Genomic DNA, 24,676 nt, shown 5'->3' with positions numbered 1-24,676 from the left:
CTTTAAGAAAACCTTTAAATGCAAAACTAAGTGTATCCCTGTTTCATATTTAACTTGCAATAGGATACCCAGCCACTATCAGGGGACTTGGCAAGGTTTGTGAGTTGACGACGCGATGCCTGCTGAGATGGGCTCCACACACAGGTAACACAAAATTGCAGACAAAATCTTCCAACCTACACCTCAGTCTCCTTTAAAGTTAATCTGAACACACCATACATGAAAGGAAATGAAAAGTGAGTTTTTCTCCTTTACCATGGCACTGGGACTTCCTGAGTTTTCCATTCCATTGCTGATTGGTCCAGAACTACTGTTTCCTTCTAACTATTCCCAATTGTGTCTGTCAGACATAATTAGGGTTACACACTAAAAAGGAAGTGTTAAAATGTAATAGTGCCATTAAATCCAACAAATAATTTTTACTTTCACCCTCAGTATATCAGGAAAAATAGCTATTACCATTTGACATCTGGGCTCAATGGAACCTTCATATTTTTAAGCTATTTTTATGTATAATTTACAGAAATATGAATAAAAGGATAGTGAAAACAAGGCTAGAAATGTTGCTATCTCTGCATTTATTTGTGATTTGTCTAATAATTATGAAATGTCAGTTTTTTCTCTTTTCCATTAGGAGGGGAAAATGAAAAATTCTGCATTTTCAACTATGTTCAATTAACCCCCAAAGTAAGCTAGAACAATGATGTTTCCCATCTTCTTACATACATTCTTGAAACAGAATATAGAATTAGAAAAAAGTCCCAAAATTAGAAAAATGAAGGGTGACAATTTATTTCACTATTGGATCATCCTTATCTAGGTGATTTCAACCTTCTTCCATTTTATTAGTCTTTTTTTTAAAAGCATACTTGGGAATAACTGATGAGTAATGATGAGTCATAATAAAATAATACCTATGATGAGAAAATAGCAAGATGTTTGAAGATACAGGAAAATATGATCCATAAGATCCCATAATGTAACTTAGATTTATAAAAGGGTGCAATAGACCCATATGGTAATGGCAAGGCAGAACGAGTTTTATTCAATTAAAAAAATTAAATAAATTTTCTCTTTGTGCTTTGACAGCATCTAAGAACGAATAAAACTCATGAAATGCCAATCCTTTCAGACAGTAAGAACTGCTCAGAACTCAAAAACAAAATTAGAGCCAATCGGGCTTCCCTGGTGACGCAGTGATTGAGAGTCCGTCTGCCAATGCAGGGGACACGGGTTCGCGCCCTGGTCCGGGAAGATCCCACGTGCCGCGGAGTGGCTGGGCCCGTGAGCCATGGCCGCTGAGCCTGCGCTCCGCAACGGGAGAGGCCACAACAGTGAGAGGTCCGCGTACCGCAAAAAAAAAAAAAAAAAATTAGAGCCAATCAACTCTAACAATACACCGAAGGTTAAGAATACTTTTTCTCAAATTATGTTAAATGTTAATACCAGAAAAATTAAAAATTTTTCAATGTAAATAAAATCATCTATTAAATTAGAAACACTTTTAAATGAAAGATGGAATAAAATGGGTATTCTGTATTACTAGCAGTACTGTAAACTAATATAATATTTTAAGAGAAATTTCATTAAAATTCTTTTAACTTTCATAGTCTTTAACTCAGTAATTAAACTTTTGAAACTCAATCATAAGAACTAGTCTGAAATACTGAGAAAACTGCATGAATGAAAGCATATATTGCAGTGGTATTCATGTAAGTTAGAACTTAGAAGAGGCCTAAATCTTCAAGACTAAGGGATGGCCTATCGTACAGTCATTTAAAATTATGGCTATAGGGACTTCCCTGGTGGCCCAGTGCTTAGGACTTCGAGCTGTCACTGCCGGGGCACGGGTTCTATCCCTGATCGGGGAACTGAAAATCCCACAAGCTGAGTGGCGTGGCCAAGAAATAAAATAAAATAAAATGATGGTTTTAAGACTATCTAGGAACATGGAATAATATTCTTCATCTTTTATTTCAGATGAGACCTCTCAAACATCACTCTGTAGATGAACACCTAACTGCTATGAGGCATATACTCACAGATATTCACTAAGTAAGTACCACAAATCAAAATCTTTAACACACTTGCAGCACCTCCATACCCGCACCCTACTCAAAACACACTGTTGCTTACACACACCCTATCACGACTAACAGGGCGCACACACACACTTACTTTGAGGACTACATCACAGTAATAATAGTGGTTATGTTCCAGTGGGAGATTTTTGGCTTTAGTTCCCAATTTTTACCTAAAAAGTTTAAAACAAAATGCCCCCTCAAATGTATTTAATGTAAGTTTGTAAATATATACTTTGAAATTCAATTCCAGTGAGACTTCTAGGATATTGGTATAATCACAAATTTATTATGGCATCGCAAAATGATACAATTCTTTTGAAAAGCAATGTGTAATACATGTCAAAAACCATACATGTGTTTATACCTTTGACCTAAAAACTCCTACCCTGGGAATTTATCATAAAGAAATAATATAAAAGAAAAACGTGCACAAAGATACTCGATGCAACATTGTAATACTGAAAAACATTAAAAGTCTCTAAAAATAAGACAATGGCTATGTAAATTATGATACATTCTTTAAAAAAGAGTAAATATAAAATACACAGGAACAAGGAAAAGAGGTGACAAAAATGTTAAGTTAAAAAAGCAGAATATAGGGGCTTCCCTGGTGGCACAGTGGTTAAGAATCCGCCTGCCAATGCAGGGGACATGGGTTCGAGCCCTGGTCCGGGAAGATCCCACATGCAACTAAGCCCGTGTGCCACAACTACTGAGCCTCCGCTCTAGAGCCCGCGAGCCACAACTACTGAAGCCCGCGCGCCTAGAGCCCGTGCTCCACAACAAGAGAAGCCACGGCAGTGAGAAGCCCGCGCACTGCAACAAAGAGTAGCCCCCGCTCACAACTAGAGAAAGCCCGCGTGCAGCAGCGAAGACCCAATGCAGCCAAAAATTAAATACATGAATAAATAAATAAATTTATTTTTAAAAAAGCAGAATATAAATACTGTTGAATTAAAAAGGGTTTAAAAATTGTATTAACTATGTCAATTAACCAAAAATTCTCTTCATAAATGAAAAAGGGATGGGCACACTGAAAAATAAGGAAGACTGTTATGTTACAGTGAGGAAAAAGTGTTCATTTTTAAAGTATTTTCTAATGGGACTTTGAAGATAATGTTTAAAAATCAAAACATGCAGGGAAAAGTAGATACTCATGGATAATAATTTCAAATTTTTGAAAAGAAAATCTAGAGTTTCAGAAAGGATAACATAGGCCTTTGCTAAATGATAAAGCAAATTCTTGTCTAGATGCAAAAGTTTCCTTAAGGAAAATAAATTTTAAATATATTCCTATGTAACTGCTCTAGCAAAGTTCCAGAGACACTAAATTATTAACAATGTTGCTGTTTTTCTTTCTAAAACAAGCCATCTATGGTTAAGTTGTATGCTTTTTCTTAAGACTTTAAAAACTTTTCTTGGCATTTGATTGGATATTAACACTAACAGAAAAGGAAAGAGTGCCACCTACTGAACTGTAATCCCTTCCACAGTAAAAAAAGAAATCAATATTCCTATTTAGACTGCAGAATTTGAAGTCTCCAGCAAGAATAAAGTGGATAATTAAACATTATGAACTAGCAGCGTATTTTAAACATTACATTTTTACTACATAATACCTGATAAAAATGCATAATAACTTTAAACCAAGTCTGATTACATGCAGGAAAAACAATCAATGCGTTAATTGTGCACATGGCAGTGTATTAGCACAAACCATCAACAATTAATCAACACTGTAACGTAACATCACAAGGCTCACAACAAAGAAAAAGAAAGTATTGCAAGTATTGCTTCTTTTCTGTGGTAAAATTAGATGCAAATAGCTACCTTTAAGTATTATGTAAAATAAAATTCTTAAATATGTCTAAGGGTTAGAAAAAGTTGATTACAAGTTATTGAAAGTGGATCAGTAAAATTAAAGTCTATCACCAAAAAACAATGAAAGAGACATGCAGAAATATAAAAGATAGCTGCAAAGATCTGGCCCAAACAACTTGCACATTCACACACATCTTCAATCTATTTCTCTCAAAGCCAACCAGCGAGGTAATATTCTGAGTGATGCTGTGGTCTTCAGGTGTGAGTCTGTGGACCTGAGCTGGCTGGCAGTGCAGCTCACACAGGAAAGGCAGGACAGTCCGTCAACCAGAAGGCAGTAAAATACCCCAGCAGATGAGAACCTACTCTGTGCCGAGCACTTCACACACCACCAGAATTTTCACATCAGAAAGAATTAGACTGGGTGTTATTACCAACGTGTACATTTACAGTACTGTAAGTGTTTCTTCAGGATATAATGGTATGACAACCATCATACTTGGTGCTGAGATTTTCAGGAACAAATTGTAAATGTGGTCCTGCTCTCAAAGACCAAGTTGAAGACTTACAATAATAGATGATATTAATCTGATTCACTTTTTTTTTCTCCAGCCACGCCACGTGGCTTGTGGGATCTTAGTTCCCCAACCAGGGATTGAATCCGGGCCCATGGCAGTGAAAGCATAGAGTCCTAACCACTGGACCACCGGTTAATTCCCTCATTCACTTATAATAACAACCCTATGGAGGCTACTATTTCCATTCTACAAATGTGGGAACTGAGGCTTAGGAGAGGAAAGAGCAGACATAACAATATTGTGGAGAAAGCAAAAAAAAAAAAAAAAGAAAGTCTTTAAATCATCAAACCCCAATGAAATACCAAGCTAGAATTTTTGGCAGTCAAACACCACATGACTACAGCAAACAACAGGCATCACAGCACGAGTGTTATCTATAACTTTAAGCCCTAAACTAATAAACTGAAGGTTGATATTTAATCTTTTAGTAACAAAACTAACGTGAGGTGTTTTTGAACAGTTTCTGTTCTAAAATCTCAAAGCATATTAATTCAGTATCCTACAATGACAAACAGGGCCATCTTCAAAAATCCTCATTACACCATGAGGTCAATGAAAGGAGAGCCTTTGCACCCCCAACATGGAGCACAGGGCCTGGCACAAAGCAGGTGCCCTAAAATTAAACTAGTAAAAATGACAATTGATAACAATATGCAAACCCGGCCTTTTTTTTTAAAGCAAGTGCATCTGTTGCCCTTAACAAACAACATAGTCTGCTCGGCATCCCAGGTTCATGCCGGATTATTTAATCTTGAACTCCATCTGATTCCTCTTTTTAAAAAATAAATACAGGTTATGCTGGAGCATTGCCTGAGGGATAGAAAGTCCATTCTAAGGTTAATCCCCAGATCAGGACAATCTGTTTAAGATCAGGACACTAGATGCTAAGATTACCACCCAGCCTCCCCAGCATGAAGCCCCGCTCCTCTCTCTAACACACTCTCTATAATTTATCTACCACCCAATCCTGTCCACTCAGCACCTCTCCAATCCGGTCCTTCCTCTGATCGCTTCACCACAGTCAGAATTCAGGCCCCATCAGCTCCCCCTTGCGTGGCCACACTAAGCTGCACCCAGGCTCTTTTCCAGGTCTCCTCTCTCAAGGCCATCCTCCTCCTCACCATGAGAATTTACTCATGGAATCATCTTATGCCGGCCACTTAACCGCCGTTGAGTCCCTCATCCTTACAGCACACTAAGTAAATATCTCAAATAATTTGAATCATCTATAAATATTAGTCTAACCTTTCTTCTTTCCTATAGATTAGAAGCTCTAGGAAGGCAGAGTTGGCGCTTTCTATTTTCGTTCACCCCTGTATCTCCAGAAATAAGCAGCATGCCGGGTTGACAGTAGGCTCTCCATAGCTATTTGATAAGTAAATGAAAAAATGATTCGGAATTTGCCTTTAGCACCGATGGTACAGGATAAATATATAACCGCTTTAAATTGAAGCAAATAACTTGATATTATTTTCTCTGAAACAGAAAATCTCTATGTAGCCATAGCAGGTAATTAGTTAAATAAAATGCAATTACTGCACTGTCCCAGATAAGATTCAAATTCAGCAAAGCGAGACAGAATAAATCCTAACTACAATAAAAACACTAATGTTGGGGTCTTAACCCAAGTCAGCTGTGTAACAACTATCTCCCTACTCCCCTCAACCTCCCTCCCTACACGCACGTGCGCGCACACACACACACACACACACACACGGGAAATTTAATCCAAGAAATCTAACTGTGGATATTAGAAATGTTAAACTTCTGAAATTTTTAAAATTTGATAAAAAACGGACAAAATATTTTTTTTCTGTCATGGATGCCTAGAAGGGAGAAACAGACAAATTTGGTGGTTGTAGTATGTAAAATATCAAAATGCTTAACTTTTCTAAGGCATTTGATATTACTCTGTTGATTTAGAAACATACAAACTATTTATTATAACACTGGAGGTGTGCTCTGATTTTTATAAATCCACACAAATTAAAGGGAAAAAATTTCAACAAGGAAGAGAATTTTGGCCGGGTCCACTATAAACTGTGGTCTATCGTATCAGCATGTGCTGGTACTTCTACTGTCCATTGTGAAATGTATACACCTCTACTTAAGGGCTGATTCTGCTAGTCTGAATGCAAAGCAAAAGATACCCATATTTTTAAAAAACCTAATTTAAAAACTTATGCTGTAGGTAAAAATCCATATCAAAGGACAATAATAATAAGCAAAAATTCACACAAGTGAAAGAATCAAATAAGATGTTACCAAACGTGATTTTTTTTTTTTTTTTTAAGTAACTGCACTGAAGGAGTCAATCTGAAAGGAAAAGAAGAACACTGGAAGAGCCCAAGGATAAACCCTGCTCTGTTTCAACCTGGACTTGGAGAATAACAGCAGGGTGATGAGTGATGCAAAGGACACTGGGCTAAGACCAATGCTGGGCCTCGAGGGCCAGCTCTGTCACTCAGCAGCTGTATTACTCTGGACAAGCTACTTTCTGAGACAGCTTCCCCAGCGTTCTGAACAAACTGCCCTAAGGACAGCGGTCAGTACCTTTCTCTGTGTCTCGAACTGACCACTCAGGTACAGTAAAAGGGCTTTAGGTTTTGTACAAAAGGAGGAGTGGAGAGAGAGTGCAGAGGAAGCAAGACCAGTGTAAGTTCTGGAGACAAAACCAATCATTAGAACAAGACGTACTGAGGGTGATGATGGAGACACACATTACATGGTGCCTAAAGGAGCCCGGCTGAGGAGGGGACTCCAGATGAACCTGAGCAAAGATACGGAGGTGCATGGTTCATTTGGGGAAACATAAGCAAGTTAATGATTCTGGAGATTAAAGCCTGAAGCAATGAGGGGCATGAAACTAATATGAAAATGCAGACAGAAGTCTCATCATGAGGACCCTATAGGTTCACGCTCAGAAATTTGTCCTTAACATCGTAGACAAGTCAGCACATATCAACCCTTCATTATCACTTCAGATGTAACCTTTAGGCTCAGACGCTGTAGGATTAAGAAAAACAACACGATGCCTCCAGGTAACCACCTAGGATACACAGAATAAACTTTGCCCAGACCTTCGCACCCCAGCCCTGGGACGTTAGGAGGGGAGACCCTGAGAGGGTCCAGTGCAGGGCTGGCCACTGGGCTGGACTTGGGGCCAGGACGCTTTCCGCAAGCCCGTCCGCTGAGAAGACGGGCTTGATGACGGTACTGCTCCACTCAGGAAGGCCTGCCCAGGCTGAGATTTCCAACAACCACAGAAGGAAAGCCCAAGAGTGGGGAGAGGGGACGCCTTATTCTCCTCTCTACTGTCAATCCCACTTCCCCGTGTAGGACTTGACACTGGGCATCCACGCACGCAGCACTGAACGGAATCACCAAAACCCGAATCCAGCCCTGCTCCCAATGCACCATGTAACGCAAGGCAAGGTAACTGAAACATTGTTTTTTGGAACTTTCATTTCTCCTCTGTAAAGTGGGAGTGATAACAGCATCTGCCCTTAGGGTTGTTTCAAGATTAAATGAAATAATATTTATAAATTTGCCATGTGATGCCAAGCTTTTATATGTCTACTTTCAAATAAACAAATATTGATATTTTAGTGACTTAAAAGCAGTACAAATTTCCTCATTAGCACTCTTCTATTCAGTTAGTAAGTAATCTAAGTTGGAAGAATAAACATCTTTTCTTTAGAATGATTAAAGCTACATTTATCTTGACCCAGAGCAGCCAAAATTTAAAACAAAAAAAAATTTTTTTTTAAATTAGGGACTTCCCTGGTGATGCAGTGGTTAAGAATCTGCCTGCTAATGCAGGGGACATGGGTTCAAGCCCTGGTCCAGGGAAGATCCCATAAGCCGCGGAGCAACTAAGCCCGTGTGCCACAACTACTGAGCCTGCGCTCTAGAGCTCACGAGCCACAACTACTAAGCCCGTGTGCTGCAACTACTGAAGCCCGCGTGCCTAGAGCCCGTGGTCCGCAACAAGAGAAGCCACCACAGTGAGAAGCCCGCACACTGCAAAGAAGAGTAGCCCCTGCTCGCCGCAATTAGAGAAAGCCCACGCGCAGCAACGAAGACCCAATGCAGCCAAAAATAAATAATAAATAAAAGCAATCATTAAAAAAAAAAAGTGGAAATGTTCAATTAAATACAATAATATATTTTTAAAAAAGAGGCCCAAGTGGAAATCAAATTACATTTACATAAAAAAATTTTTTTAATCTATAATTATCTTGCATGAAAAAAAGAACTTGCTCTCCACAGATATTTTTGGTTTTCCTTGAGAAACAAGGAGCACGCACTGTACCTGTAAGCAGTGGAGAGCCAATAAGGTGTTTGACACTATGGGATAGACTTAAGTTTTATTTAGCAGCTTATTGTGGAAGATAAGGATAGTTCAGGAGAGAGATAAAGGTTTAAACAAAAGGAATTTTGGGGTAGTGTTTTAGAAATTTTTAGGAAAGAAAATTAGCAGAATTGGTTATGGGACTGAAGGAGCAGAGTGAGCGGAGGGGCCAAAGTCAACACTCACACGTCTAGCTTGAGCAGCTGGGTATCAGATGGTGCCACCAACAGAAACCGATAACACAGATCATCAAGGGGGAGATACTGTGTGTAGCCCTTGACGCGCCAATGTGAAGTACCTATGGGAAATGTGGAAATGGCCGCCTGACGCCTGGATATAGAATCTCAAAGGTGTGGTATGAGGGGACAATCTGGGGACTCATCAGGTGAGACACAGGTGAGACCAGGAGAGTAGAGAAGATCACAGACTGAAACGCTGTACAGTGTGGGAAGCAGCAGGTCAAGGATACAATTTTGGGAGCATCAACATTCTGGAGGTAGAAGAGCCACGGGAGATGAGCCCATGGGAAGCACAGAGAGTGAATTAGTCACATAAAAAGAACTAAGAGAGGACGATGTCACTGAAGAAAAGGAGTTTCAAGGGGTGCCCAACAGTGACCAATGTAGCAAGAAGGCCCAAAAAAGGGAATCCTACAAGAAAGCTGCTGCAGTGGCAGTGCAGTTTGGGGATCTTCCCAAATTGCCACATAAAAATAGAGCAACTACTATAACGAGGTGACAAAGTACACCCCTCGACACCAAAACACAGAGGCTGAGGGCCAATCACCAAGAGCCACAAGCCCTGAGTACTACTCATCTGCCAGGGCAAACGGTGAGAAGCAACGGGGAGACTGAATGAAGATTCTCCTGAAGAAGGAGAGCCTTAAAACCCCAGCAGGTGCTGACTGCCAGCCAGGCAGGCCACACGAGAGGAGGGGCTGAGGCTGGGAAGGTCTGGCCACTTCCAGGGGCAGGGGAAGCGGGGGTGGGGGGGGATTGATGTAGAGGGCGGAAGGGTCAAGCCCCCCGAGCTTTCAAACCTGACCCTTGGCTCCTCTGCCCAGGACAGAGCCCACTGAGAAGAAACTTGCTGGGCCTGGAGTCATAGCCGAGCAGAAAAGGAAAAGCAAGCTGGCAAGAAGGAAAGAGAAGATCCAGATACAAGTGCTGGAAGAAAATGATACAGAAAATCTCAGAAAGCAAGCTATGTCTGCGCATTACACAGCAACAGCAGAAGAGGGAGCACGTAAAGCTAGAAAAAACACCCTCAACTTCCTTCCAGATGTTCAGAAAACCTACATTCACCTGCACAATTTCTGTAAGAAAAAGGAGATGAAATACCAAAATAACATCCCTACAGACAATGAAAGTACACGAGAAACACATACTCAAAAAACAGGTGAAAACTGTAATGTTCTATTTGAAGATGGTGTAGAAGACATGAAAGAGCGTAAATCAAAATTAGGAAAACTCAAAAGATGTAACAGAACTCAAGAAAGCAGCTATATGGTCTGACAAGGTACAATCATAGAAAACTGGGGGTGAGGAGTAATAGGATAGCATAAGCAAAAACAAAATTTTTACCTGTTTCATGAATCATGAATGGCAGTTTTAATAGTGTATGTGTAATCCAGGATATGGATAATGTTCTAATTCTATCATCTTCTTTTTATCCCTGGGAACCAGAATTCTTGTTAGAGACAAAAGTATTTACTGATATAACATGAAAAGCAAAACACCCAGAGTCATGAATTTGAATTGGAAATATCTGTATAAACTCCTGAGGTCACCTATCTATCATCTGTCTGTCTAACTGTCTATGTATTCACACACATCTGTATGTATATAAATGATATAGATATTTATTTAGTTATTGCCTAGAAACAATGACAACCCAGTTGTAGTAAGTACCCCAACTGCCCAGATTGTGAACTGGAAATGCCATTTCCCAAGAAGCCAAGGCTTTCTTGGAAAAGTGACTGATTCCGAGTGTGGCACAAGAATATACAAGATGAGCTAGGACATTGTGAGACACCAGGTAGCAAGGGCACCATCAGAGACCACTAGCATCATGTCAAAAGGATTCAGAAGCCACACTGAAGAAGCCTCCACTGGCCAAAAGATGGGAAGATCTGGTTTGCAATAAGGGTAAGAATTGTAATGAAAGAAACCTAACAAGTATCTTTAAATCTATGAGTTCACAGTGATATATTAAAAAAAATTAGTCACCTATGAATGACAAGGAACCAATTCATTATCTTAAAGACAAGGGAGATAAAATGAAAGAACCAAGCATTTATCCTGCTTTTGCTGTATGAACTAAGTAACTGAACAGTGGATGAGGGAAAGGATTTCTTTATAAAATTATTCCAATTAAAGAATGAGACAAAAATAAAACGACAGAATATCAGTACCTTATGACCCCAACGAATGAATAGACCTAGGCACTGAGCACTGAAACTCCTAGTATCAAAAAGAGTGAAAACCAGGGACTTCCCTAGTGGCACAGTGGTTAAGAATCCACCTGCTAATCCCACCCCTCTAGGTGGTGACCACCTAGAGAGGTGGGATAGGGAGGGTGGGAGGGAGACACAAGAGGGAGGGGATATGGGGATATATGTATACGTATAGCCGAGTCACTTTGTTATACAGCAGAAACTAACACAACATTATAAAGCAATTATACTCCAATAAAAATGTTAAAAAAAAAAAAAGAATCCACCTGCCAATGCAGGGCACACAGGTTCGATCCCACATGGATCACTGGTCCGGGAAGATCCCACATGCCACGGAGCAACTAAGCCCCTGCGCCACAACTACTGAGCCTGCACTCTAGAGCCCGTGAGCCACAGCTACTGAGTCCGCGTGCCACAACTGCTGAAGTCCACGCGCCTAGAGCCCATGCTCTGCAACAAGAGAAGACACCGCAATGAGAAGCCCGAGCTCCACAACAAAGAGTAGCCCCCACTCACTGCAACTAGAGAAAGCCTGTGTGCACCAACGAAGACTCAACACAGCCAAAGAAAAAAAAGAGTGAAAACCAGACATTATTTGCCTCCTGATGAAGGAAAATGACCCTGCATCTACCTTGCCAGAGGTACTGATCAATCCTCAGATTCTTGCTGCCAATTTCCAAGAAACACATTGTGCTGCACCATGAGTACACAGTCAGCAAAATCCAGACTGTGGGAAATACTATAAGTCAACCACCCAGGTTCCTCTACGAATACACTGTAAGGAAAAAAAGGGATTTGGTGGGGGCAGGGAATTACAGGGAGGACCTGTAGATTAAAAGAAACTTTAAAAGACATGTAAAGTAAAAAGAGGGGCTATGTAAAGAAATTAAAGTATCTAGAGATACATGTTTGATTGACAGAACCATAAAGAAAAGAAAAGCAGTACGTGCTATAAAGTGAGGACACTGGAGGGAGGGAAGAGGGGCTGGGCATATGGAGGGCCCTGGGGTGGCTGGTAAAGTTTTATGTATTGAATTGGGAGATGGTTAAAAGGTATTTTCTTTATAATTCACTAAGCTATAACCACCCCCCCAGAAAAAAACAGATCAGTAAGGATAAAAAGTTCCTTTAAGTCAACCAATTAGGCAGTACTTGGGATCTCAGTGAGAGCTGCTTCAAGAAAAGGATGGAGGGAGAAGTCAGATGGCAGTAGCTTGAGAAATAAATGGTAGGGATTGAAAAAGACACATATCCTTGAGTCTAAGGAGTCAAAACACTTCCTATTAAAAGATCTAGAAGGATTCATACTTTTTTTTTTTTTGCGGTACGCGGGCCTCTCACTGTTGTGGCCTCTCCTGTTGCGGAGCACAGGCTCCAGACGCCCAGGCTCAGTGGCCATGGCTCACGGGCCCAGCCGCTCCGCGGCATGTGGGATCTTCCCGGACCGGGGCACGAACCCGTGTCCCCTGCATCGGCAGGCGGACTCTCAACCACTGCGCCACCAGGGAAGTCCAAGGATTCATACTTTAAACAATGTTATTCATGGTGAATGGGAGTACGAGGAAAATAACGAGGACCTTTCGTTTTATACTGAATATACTTAGGCAATATTTCTTCTTTTTTTCAACATGCTTGTGTTACTTTTGTTAATTATTTTGAACCTGTAAATGTTTATGTTTTAAAAGAGCTTCATAGTGACTTTCCTGGTGGTTCAGTGGTTAAGACTCCATGCTCCCAATGCAGGGGACCTGGGTTCAATCACTGGTCAGGAACTAGATACCGCATACCAAAACTAAGATCCCGCACGTGGCCACAAAAGCCCTGCGTGCCGCAAGTAAGATCCAGCGCAGTCAAATAAATAAATAGAACTTCCCTGGTGGCGCAGTGGTTAAGAATCTGCCTGCCAATGCAGGGGACATGGGTTCGATCCCTGGCCCAGAAGATTCCACATGCTGTGGAGCAACTAAGCCCGTGAGCCACAGCTACTGAGCCTGCGCTCTAGGGCCCATGAGCCACAACTACTGAGCCCCCGTGTCACACCTACTGAAGCCCAGGTGCCTAGAGCTCCACAACGAAGAGTAGCCCCGCTCACTGCAACCAGAGAAAACCTGCGCACAGCAACGAAGACCCAACGCAGCGAAATAAATAAAATATAAATAATAATAAAAAATAAATATTTTTTTAAAAACTACACACAAAACAATATTTAATAAGTAAATAAACAAACAAACAAATAAATAAAAGAGCTTCATAATATAAGCCCTGGGGGAGAAGAGACAAATTGAGAAGAATTTCAAATAGTTTCTGGAGAAGAGTTTAATTTGAAGGTGGAAATACTCCACCTTCAAAGAGGGGGTGTGTTAACTCCCAGCTCCTTAACTGTGGGCTACGTGTAAGGAATTCTTTCCAAAGATGACAGTGTGGGAAGCAGGAAGGAGGGTATCTTTACAGTGGAGAAACCTGAGAAACACTACCTCGGCCAGGTGACCAAGGTCAACATCAATACTGATCAATCACGTTGACAGGATGTTCCCCTAATATGATGTGATGAAAATGGCACTTTACTTCTGTGGTCTTCCTCCCCCAAAACTCATAACTCCAGTCCGATCATGAGAAAAGCCTCAGACAAATTCCAACAGAAGGGCATCTATAATGTATCTGACCAATACTTCTCAAAAGTATTCTCAAGGTCATCAGAAACAGGGAAAGTGAGAAGCTGTCACAGCCAACAGAAGCCTAAGACAGGACAACTAAAGTAATGAGTGTCCTGGATGGGAGCCTGGAACAGAAAAAGGATATTAGGTAAAAACTAAAAATAATGGGCTTTAGTTAATAATAACGTATCAACGTTGGCTCATTAACTATAACAAACATCCCATACTAAATATAACATACTACCACTACAGGAAACTGGGTACAGGATATAAGGGCACCCTCTGTACTATATTCTCAATTTTTCTGTAAACCTAAAACTATTCTAAAAAATAAAGTTAATTTAAAATATTTTAGGAATAAAAACCCTAAAAATAGCAACATCACAGTATCTTTACCAAGTTTGCTAGGTTGAGGTTGGTAAGTTTCTGCAATAAATAAAGCAGAGTAAATGGTTTCTATTTATTTTTTCTTTGTCAAATATTATGGACAGATCAACAGACCACCTGAACACTACTGAACACACTCTGAGAACCAAACAATGACTTCGGCAGAGAATGCTATTTTTCACGCATTCCTCAGCACAACAAAACAGGGAAGAAAAATTTGTTACTATCGTGAATATGAAAATACGTATGACAGGCTGGCGGGAGAATGTTCTTGGTGAAACACACTGGGTACCGGCCATCAGAACTGTAATAGTCTACGCAAGACGTGCATTTATAAAATACTTCAAAGAGGTCTCACTTGTAAACATTTAATCAGATACAACGGGCAGGAATGCCTTCTACTTCATCTCCTCCCACACCATCTTCACAGGGCTGACAATCAGAGAGCTCTTCCATCAAGCACACACCCTAGCCCAGCTGTTAAGTTTGTGTTCCCTCAGCCCCTAAGCATGTGATTAACAATGTTTTAGATGTACTCTTATTGTCAAGTCACTTCACAAATGTATATTGCCTTTCAAGTGAAAAGGAACTTCCTCAAGAGTGAGGAAGCAGGACTTCCCTGGTGGCACAGTGGTTAAGAATCCGCCTGCCAACGCAGGGGACACAGGTTCGAGCCCTGGTTCGGGAAGATCCCACATGCTGCGGAGCAACTAAGCCTGTGTGCCACACTACTGAGCCCCCGTGCCACACCTACCTACTGAAGCCCACATGCCTAGAGCCCGTGCTCTGCAACAAGAGAAGCCACCACAATGACAAGGCTGCGCACTGCAACGAAGAGTAGCCCCCACTCACTGCAACTAGAGAAAGCCCGCGCACAGCAACAAAGACCCAACACAGCCCAAAATAAATAAATAAATAAATTTATTTATTTTTTGTTTTTGTTTTGCAGTACGCGGGCCTCTCACTGCTGTGGCCTCTCCCGCCGCGGAGCACAGGCTCCGGACGTGCAGGCTCAGCGGCCATGGCTCACGGTCCCAGATGCTCCGCGGCATGTGGGATCCTCCTGGACTGTGGCACAAACCCGTGTCCCCTGCATCGGCAGGCGGACTCTCAACCACTGCGCCACCAGGGAAGTCCAGATAAATTTATTGTTTAAAAAAAAAAGAGGAAGAGAGATGGGACATTGATTGTTACGTGTCCTATGCGTTCAGCACCGTACTACTCTATATAAATGTCTTACAAAATCTCTCACTTAGTCCTCACCATCGCTCACGTGGCAGGTATTATACCTATCCTATGGATGATGGATATGACGTTCGGAAAAGTAAAGTGACTTGGTGAGACTGTAAAGTCAGTAACTAGTTGAGTCACATCTGAACAGCTCCATGAAGTCCAAGCTTCTTCTACTACAGCCCGCTGCCCCTTCAGGCCTTCTAGGCTTCCACCCCCACCAGACGACTTAGACTGCTGTGCGTGGAGAAGACGTTCACATGCTTTTTTGACGAGAACCAAGTCAAAGGATTGATAAGAGGGTAGTCCCATGACAGTACTTTGCGAACAAAATGTTATGACCAAAGTCTGACCGTGTCCGTGGCTCTTACGAAAATAAAAAAATAAAAAGCTTGGTGAACAGGTGTTATTATCAAAGCTGTTCACGTCTGTACCACACTATGCACCACTAACCAGAATACTAGATACTTTCTAACATGCTGTGCCTGTGGAAAAAAAGACGTCAGGTTGTAAATGATTTATTAAGTTGACTTGTGGGGCTATATTAAAAAATGGTAACCACAGGACTGTATTTTATGTCCTTTTCCATGAATAAGGGGAAAAGTTTTTGATATGCATCTTATTGTACTGCCTATCATTACTACATCCTTATGAACCACATGCATATCGTATGAATCAGCAATATCTCTGCTCCTTAGAAAATCCCTAAGTTTTAGCTGAAAAGAGAAGTGGTCAAGGCTTACATAATTCTCCTCTTAAAATGTTTATAATTTTTATTGAAGAAAACTTGAAATAAGATTCAAGTTTTGCTTCAAATAATCCAGAAGAGAAACTGAAAAATTTACTATTGTAATTTCAGACAGAAGTCACTAGCTAAAATCACTGAATTCTTTTTCATACTTCCTTCACTACCCAGCAAAAATCTACTATCTCAGTCACATTTCCTTGGCAGTATTTAAACATGATAACTGTATCACTTGGAGAGAATTTCACTGTGCCATAAAAATGAAACAAAAGGGTTAAGCGTAGATTATAATCAAAATCCTAGCCTTGGTTTTGAGTAATGAGTTCATTAGGGCTTATTACACTATTAAAAATAATTAAATAACTCTCTAAATGAATAAATGCAGGCCATACATGGACCAGAGATGAACCTGTATGTGAACCAGGAACTGAGATTAATCAAATATAGATTTAAATTTTCAAAAAGACTAGAAAAAAATTAAACAATATAACTATTAAACAGGAGGTGCAACAAGAGACAGAATGAAATGAAAACTACAAAACGATTTAGAAAGCTCCAAAGCGCACCGAGAAAATGGACTAAAACTTTCTACATGGGGAAGATAGTAGTTCCGACTGAATCACACGCCAACTGATAACGAACCTAAGTCTTGGCCATTACACATTACCACTGTCTAACCCACTGACATAAAACTCATATCCTTCTGAGATCACTGATGTGCCAGTTATGTACAGTGCCTTTCCTTTAGTTTCCTCCTACATAACGCCTTCAGTTTCCCCCCAGCATTTGATTACCATTCATGTTTTCTTAGCACAATTCCAAATTTTGTGTACTTCTAAGTGGCCTTTCAGCTAAAAATTTCAGAGTCATACAAAGACTATTCTTAAAGAACAAGAGGACAGATCATGGACTGACTTAGCACTACTTTCATGAAGAGGTCCAGGATGCTGAATAAATCACATCCAATGACAACAGCAAAGAAGGACATTCCAGGCCTACCTGACAGTCATGACCTGTTTATACGAGAAAATGGAGTTCTTCTCAATACAGCTACTACCAGGCCTCTGCCCAAGAAACCCTCCTTTGATAATTTTAATATTGAAACGTATTTGTTATATTTTTAAAGTAAATAAATATATGCTTAGAGATGCTGTAAAAAATATGTTTCTAAGATCAAAACCACTGACATTGGGGAATGAGGGGTTTAAAGAGAATGACTTACACAGGGAGCTACAAACAGTAAGATTTCCTCCAAGGTAATAAAGGCTACAAATACAAATAAATTCAAAGGTGGGGAGGAGACAGATTTTTAGCAGCTACTAAGGAAAGCTGAGGATGACCGAGATGCATGTGGAGATTTCCAAGTCCTGCTGTTCATGTACCATTAGGCCAGAAAAGGAGAAACAAGGAACCTCTACAGGCAAGATTCTATAAACAACGTTTACTTGAATTGAGTTCAAGAACATTTACTGAAGGCACCCTTTGTATCACATTTACCGGTGAAACTGATTGCTGCCTTCAGTCAGGATTAAATCTCTAAGAACTTTAAGCAGAAAAGTGCTAAGCTGTCAAGCAGAGTCTTTTTCTAAGGGACTCAAGCCAGAAAGCTATGACAACCTTCCAAAAGGTTACAGCGAGTTCTTTCCACACCCATGGTGCCTATCACCAAGCACGAACACAGCACTTCACCTCAGCACACTTGATTACAGCACCAGCACTGTTCAGGAGAGCCCACTGCCCCGAGATCCAGAGTGTCTGATGGCCACGCACCAACCCAGGATAAATCTCTACAACTTAGGGCCAGTGTTCATCCAGTTTTTCAGATGAGGAAACATTGACACACAGATTGTAAAACAACTTCTTTCATGTCTAAAGCTAGTCTCTGAAACAAGTAACACTTCAAAATGCTATTAAAGTGCAATTGGAGATTAGAAGAAATGAACCACAAGAAACTGGGACCCTCGGGAATTGCTGGTGTGAAGGAAAAATGGTGCAGCCACTGTGGAAACAGTATAGCTGTTCCTCAAACAATTAAATATAGAATTACCATATGATACAGCAATTCCTCTTCTGAGTATAGACCCCAAAGAACTGAAAAGCAGGGAATCAGGTATTTGCAACGTTCACAGCAGTATTATTTGCAACACGCAAAAGGTAGAAACAACCCAAGTATCCATCAACAAGTGAACAGATAAACAAAATGTGGTTTAATACGCACAATGAGGTATCATTCCGCCTTAAAAAGGAGAGAAATTCTGACACCTGCTACAACACAGATGAATCTTGAAGACATTATGCTAAATGAAGTAAGCCAGACACAAGATAAGTAACATTCCACTTTTATGAAGTACTTAGAGTAGTCAAATTCATAGACAGAAAATAGAATGATGGCTGCCAGGGGCTAAGAGGATGAGGAGTTATTGTTTAAAGGCTCAAAGTTAAAAAGGTTAAAAAGTTGGAGTTGGAGGTTAAAAAGTTCTGGAGTTGGAGGTTAAGAAGTTCTGGAGATGAACAGTGGTGTTGGTAGCATAACAATGTGAATGTACTTAATACCACTGAACTGTACATCAATAAAAAGGTTAGAAAGTTATTTCTGCCATCATTGGCATTATCCTGAAGCACATCTAGGGCTTCAGAATTTTAAAAAATAAAGAAATTTCAGCTTTTCCATTTTTTAACAAGAAAAAATATTCTGTACGTGCGTTAAAGACCACAAATTACTATGTATCTCTTTAGAATCATAGTGAACCTAAATGATTAACATGTAAATCATGCAGGAAAAAAGGAACTCTGCATGGATTGACTACTGTGCCTGATTAGGTATTATTTTACAATAAAAATTTGATATGACCAAGCATAAACATTTCTACTCATCATAAAAATGCAGATAGCATGCTCTCACTGCCGATGGCCCAGATTCAATCCTTGGTCAGGGAACTAAGATCCCACAAGCCACACAGCATGGCCAAAAAAAAAAAAAAAAATACAGATAAATCTGCATAATATTAGTGAATGTTCACTCACTCACTGTTTCCAGTATTATCCAACTCACATTTATAATAAGGGGGGAAGGGGGAGAGCTACCCCAATTTTCTTTATGTTTCAAAGGCTTTTTCATTTACTTAATATCCCATTCTCATATAATACATCTTTGACAGAATTCTCTCTGTGGTCACATTCTGTTCTCCCCTACTTAAAATTTACAAAGGAAATCAAAGCCTCATCAGACATACCCTTGATTCCATGGCTCTGCCTGGTGAGGCCCGCTGCAAGATTGTTGGCTTAAAGGTTAGAATAATTTGTAAGTAGTATTATAATATTTTTACTGCATTTCTAGAATTTATATGTTAGCATAACTTTTTATGTAATTCAGTTAGGAAACCTAAGAAGATTAAAAACCCGTTAAAATAGTTACAAATATATGAGCGAGAAACAAACAAAAAACCCCACAGACCTTCTTGAGAAGACACAATGGGTGGCATGTAATCAGGGATGTATTCTTTTCTTTCCTCTGCATCTTTACTTCCGGGTTGAGGAAACTGAAGTACGTTGTTCTTGCTAACAGGAAATGAAGGAATTTGATGTGGGAAAGTGACAGGTTCAATGTTGTGGATATAGTCTTCTAGTTCATGAAGACTAACGCCCATAAGTTGGAAAGCTTCACCAACATCATCCAAAATTGGGTCTGTCCGGCCATCTGAAACAAAGTCAAAAGCAAAGCAAATTATTTTAAGCAAATTCCATGAATATTTTTTAAAATATTAAGAAAAAAGTATTAGGTAAATATGCAGCTCAGAATCAAATATACTACATACTTAAGACCCAGTCACTGGAAAAAATTGAATAGATTTTCAATAAACTATCATATTGTTTAAATATTAGAAAGTTGACTCTGAAAGTCAATTTTAAATATGATCTGACAACCAACCAGAACACCACAGACAATTCATACTAACAATCAGCCAGCACAGAACTAACGTCAAAAGTAACTTGCAGATGGTCAACAGCACCTGGAACAGTGGCTGACACAAAGTAAATGCCCGATAAATATTACTACTATTATATTTTATCAAATAAGTATTGATAGAATGCTGAGCTAGGTAAATGTCCATTCCATTTTCTCTACTGCTCAGTGATACAACTCTGGAGACTACAACAGCGGTTGGCATATAGTTGGCACTCCATAAACATTTGCTGAATGAATTATACCACTGAATCAATTTTTTAAATCCAAGAAAATCTGCTGAAAGGGCTTAGACCATAAAGGTAATTTACATGTAAAATTTAAATGTATTTAGAAGACACCGTATAAAATGGGTAGAGATAAAATGATAAAACATTAGATATAGTGAGATTCTCTTTACAAAAGGAAGTTTCTCCTCTGCCTGCCCTTAGCAGAACTTAAGGTCTCTACATCTTTTAAAACTTCTATGAAAATTCCAGTTCCAGATTTCCAATAAATAGCTTATTTTTTTAACTATAATCTCCTATGATCACGGCAAACTCAGTTTGTCTGAAATTAAATCATGATGTAAAATGGAAAAGAATCATCCAAAGTTCATAAAAATGAGACACATGTTTGCTCACACCCACACAAGGAAACTTCTGGAAGGATATACATCCAACTGTAACAGTTTATGGGGCTGAAAGCTGCAGAACAGGGGAAGGGCAGAGTTGAAGCAGGAGACTCGTTTCTAACTTCAAAGATTTTGTAGTCTGAATTTTTATACAAGTATGGGTTACTTCTTTGACGTAGAAAAAAGAGAGGATAAATAAAATGAATACTCATTCTTTCCTTTAATGACAGACAGGCATTTCAACTCTTTGATTCTTATTAAAAGCAGTATTCTTTTCTCAGTCTTAAAAATGTGGTCCTCTTGAATTCTTCCACATTTTTGCAATTTCAACCCAAGACCTTCTGGTGTTCCCCCTGCACCCTTTTGGGTACCGGCTTTCAGAATTTTTCCTTTCTCTCTCTTCCTACTCTCACTGTCTCAGCCTAGTTTCAAGTTCTCCCGCCTTGCGCCTCTCTTGCACTTAACCGCCTCTCTTGCACTTAAGCGCCTCTCTTGCACTTAACCGACAGCAAAATTGTCTTGAAGCATCACTTTCATCACACAATCCCCCTCCGTAAGAGTATGCAGTGTTTCCTACCACGTTGTAATTTCTCTCTCTGTTAAGTCCCTCCCTAATCTGATCTCGCTCCATTTAACATCTTCCTCTAGCACCTTCCAAATGAACTGGTTACATATGCCAAGCTGGCCGCCTCACTTACTCCCACTTGGTTATTTCAGGTTATGCTTTTCTCTACCTGGCATGCTCCCTACATTATACAACCTTGCTTCACGGCTCAACTCAAATCTCATCTTTCCAGTGAATCCTGCCCTGGAACCCAGAGTGTGCATGTGTCTCTCCTTCACCGCATTCCTTTTGCATTTCCTGCCTATACCTATACCGTGCACTGCTTTCAGTGTATACACACATTATTTAATGTATAATACAATGCATACAGAAACTTCTGCCTCTGAATGCTTTGGCAAATCGTTACCTTAGGGAAATTTTCAAATGCATTATTTGTTGAATTGATAGTAACTTCTGATACTTGCTTTAATTTTAGAGCATTTTTTAAAAAAGGAACAAATACCATCAGTTTGTTTTTACTGACATTTCGACACCCTTTTACACACCTTACGGGCAGGGATTGTGTCTAAGTAAGCCTATGTCTCCGACATGTAGCACAGAACTCAGATCATAAGTGGTGCTCAATAAACGTGTGTCAGAAAGACAAAGGAAATAAAGAAACAGAATACAAGATTGCATAGTGGTGACCCGATGTTACAGTAACTCCGGTTCAAAATAACAATAGTGTAGAGAAAAGAATATTTAAAAGTCTATGACTAATAAGTATACCAGGAATTAGCATTTTCAAAAAGTCACCAAACCACAATGGAGAATGAACCCGATCATCGTATTCTCACTAAAAGCAAGAAAATCATTACAGAAATTGGTTAATTATCGAGGTTCACATTAACACAAAACAGGGATCACCCGATGACTCTAGAATACCTGGTTGCTTGGGGTGCCAGCACCTGTCTGGTACCATGTATTAGGCAGGAACAGTAACTATGTGTTCAGGGTTATTCTGATTACCTAAAGGTACAGAACATCTGTCCTCATTTAGGGAACTTGGTAGCAAAAATACAACCTGGACTACGTATGCTGTAACAGTATACTCAAGCACCAGAAGGGAGCAGGGAGGGAAGAGAAGCAAAAGCAGACAGCGGTGTGCTGGTGGTGTATTTTAAAGATCAAGATGAATGAGAGCTACTCAACAGTTCCAAATTCAGATTAGAAGTATCCATGAAATCAAGCTGTCTAAAAATACACATTTTTAAAACTCAAAAGATGAAATGACTAAATAGTTATTATGGTGGTGGATTATCAGTTCACTTATTTATTCAACAGCTATTTCCTGGGTGCCTATTCTATTATGGCACTGTACTAGGTTACAGAATACAAATATAATAAATTTGTCTCCTGGGGAGAGGAGAGGGGAGGGTGAGAGATATACACAGATGATTACAAAGCAAGGTGTTCAATAACATAGCAGAAAAATGCACAGAATTATGAGAACAGATATCACGAGTTTGCTAAAGCAAGTGATAAGTGAATTTCAAACTAGAAGTCGTACTACTGGTGGACCAGGGGGCGAAGGACACACTAGGAAACAGCATGCATGCAGGAACGGAGGCTTAAAGTGTTTCGGAAAAGGCAGGTAGCTCAGCATGGTTGCAGATTTAGGATGACAGAATGGCAGAAGATAAGAAAAATACTAGCTCACAAAGGGAAGTGTGTGCTGCTCGAGAGCTTAGATTTTTCAGCCTGTAACCAACTGAAATACTTTTAAGAATGACAAAACCAGATTTGCATGATGGAGAGATTAACATTATTCTGGCAGCACTATGGCGCTGGAATGGAATTTGGGGCCTAAGAAGTAAAGTGTATTCATGGGTCTCAACTTTTCAGTGGAGCAACCTCTTTAACAAAAAATATCCTATAAAACACTTCATCCAGTTTTCCAGCTGAACACCTGAAAAATAATGCCCCGAAACTTAAATGAGGGATAGTTCCCCCTCCACACACACAGACTTCCCATCAATGAGATGATGTGTTGCTTCTACTAAATATTCCAACTTAGTAAATGCCACCAGCTATACATACTACCAGACATTTGCTTAAAAACCATGTACTGTAGCCCAGATTACCTGGGGAGCCTTGTAAATTGCCGATGATCCCTCTACCACACTTTGATAACCACTGACACAAAAATATAGAAGAGGAGGAAATCAATGGGTGGCTGAGACATAAGCCACAGGTAATCTAAGTGAAACCGACAAAGTCGGCCTTGGGAAGGAGTAAGCAGAGATGCTGTCTATGAAACGAACACATACAGAAAGAAGAGGCAGTGTCCCTAACGGACCAGAGCTGTCAACGAGTATGTGTTGTCAGGAGCTGAAGAATGGCCAGGCTTGTAAGAAACGGCCGGTAGACGGAGCGCCTGTGACAACTAGTTGTAGTAGTTTGCGGGCAAGGGAGGAAAAGAACCAAAGTAACAGAGGCTGTAAGACATTCTGGAGGTGGTTCTACACGCAGCCAAAAGCAGACGATGATTAAGACCGATGATCAGATCACAGAGGAGGGCAGAGGCTGTGGAGCTGGGAGCGGGGACAGGGCTCGGGCTACGGGCGGGATAAGTTAGCGGCTGACGAAGAGGGACCAAAGGGATGACTCGAGTTTCCAGGGACAGTGGGAGCGGAGGGACGTCTGGGGCCGAGAAGACACCCAATCGCGGGGTGGGGGAGAAGAACCAACACCTCCTGGACGCCGGTAGAGCGAAGGGGAACGCGGAGGTGTCACCCGTGACTGGCCAGAGGCAGCCCTCCCGCACCCAGCCCGGTACTCACACAGCTCAGAGTACCGGTGGCAGCCCCGTCCCAGCTGCTGCAGGTAACGCTGCAGCACGTCCGTGAGGAGGTGGCAGGCGCTCAGTTGTACCGAGTCCCAGCCCAGCGCCTGGCAGATCTGCGCCACCGAGACCCTCAACAACGACCTGGAGTAACTCTCGCACATCCCGCTCCGTGGACTCCACCGCAGTCCTTGCTGCCACTTCTCTCCACCCCCGCCACCTAACCTTAGAAGAGCCCCTGATTCATCCTCTAGGGCCCCCGCGGCGGGGAAATCGTCCCCCCCGACCCCCGGCGACCACCTCAAAGCCACAGCAGCACGGAGCGCGCCAGCCTGAGAGCCGCCATTTTGGACTCGCTCCGCCTCCCGCTGGATGGTCGCCGGGGGGAGGCAGCACTAGCCG

The 24,676-nt window shown here is 40.8% G+C and overlaps 1 protein-coding gene across 2 annotated transcripts in view; it reads right to left on the bottom strand.

The window, feature by feature from the left end:
- Positions 1–24,638, bottom strand: part of TAF3 (TATA-box binding protein associated factor 3) — a 152,984-nt gene extending 128,346 nt beyond the window's left edge. Inside the window, exons 1-2 of one of the 2 annotated variants that reach the window (XM_067700926.1) lie at positions 24,273–24,638; positions 19,763–20,005 (exon numbers count right to left, since the gene is read on the bottom strand). In XM_067700926.1, the coding sequence (XP_067557027.1) occupies positions 19,763–20,005; positions 24,273–24,438 (409 nt within the window). In that variant the 5' untranslated portion in view covers positions 24,439–24,638. The remainder of the gene's footprint in view (positions 1–19,762; positions 20,006–24,272) is intronic. The other variant, XM_067700915.1, reaches the window with a different exon arrangement.
- Between the last annotated feature and the right edge of the window lie 38 nt (positions 24,639–24,676).

This window comes from Pseudorca crassidens, chromosome 1 (assembly GCF_039906515.1).
Source record: "Pseudorca crassidens isolate mPseCra1 chromosome 1, mPseCra1.hap1, whole genome shotgun sequence".
Taxonomy (NCBI): domain Eukaryota; kingdom Metazoa; phylum Chordata; class Mammalia; order Artiodactyla; family Delphinidae; genus Pseudorca; species Pseudorca crassidens.
Note: the sequence above shows the minus strand (reverse complement) of the source record. Positions and strands in the feature narration are given on the sequence as shown.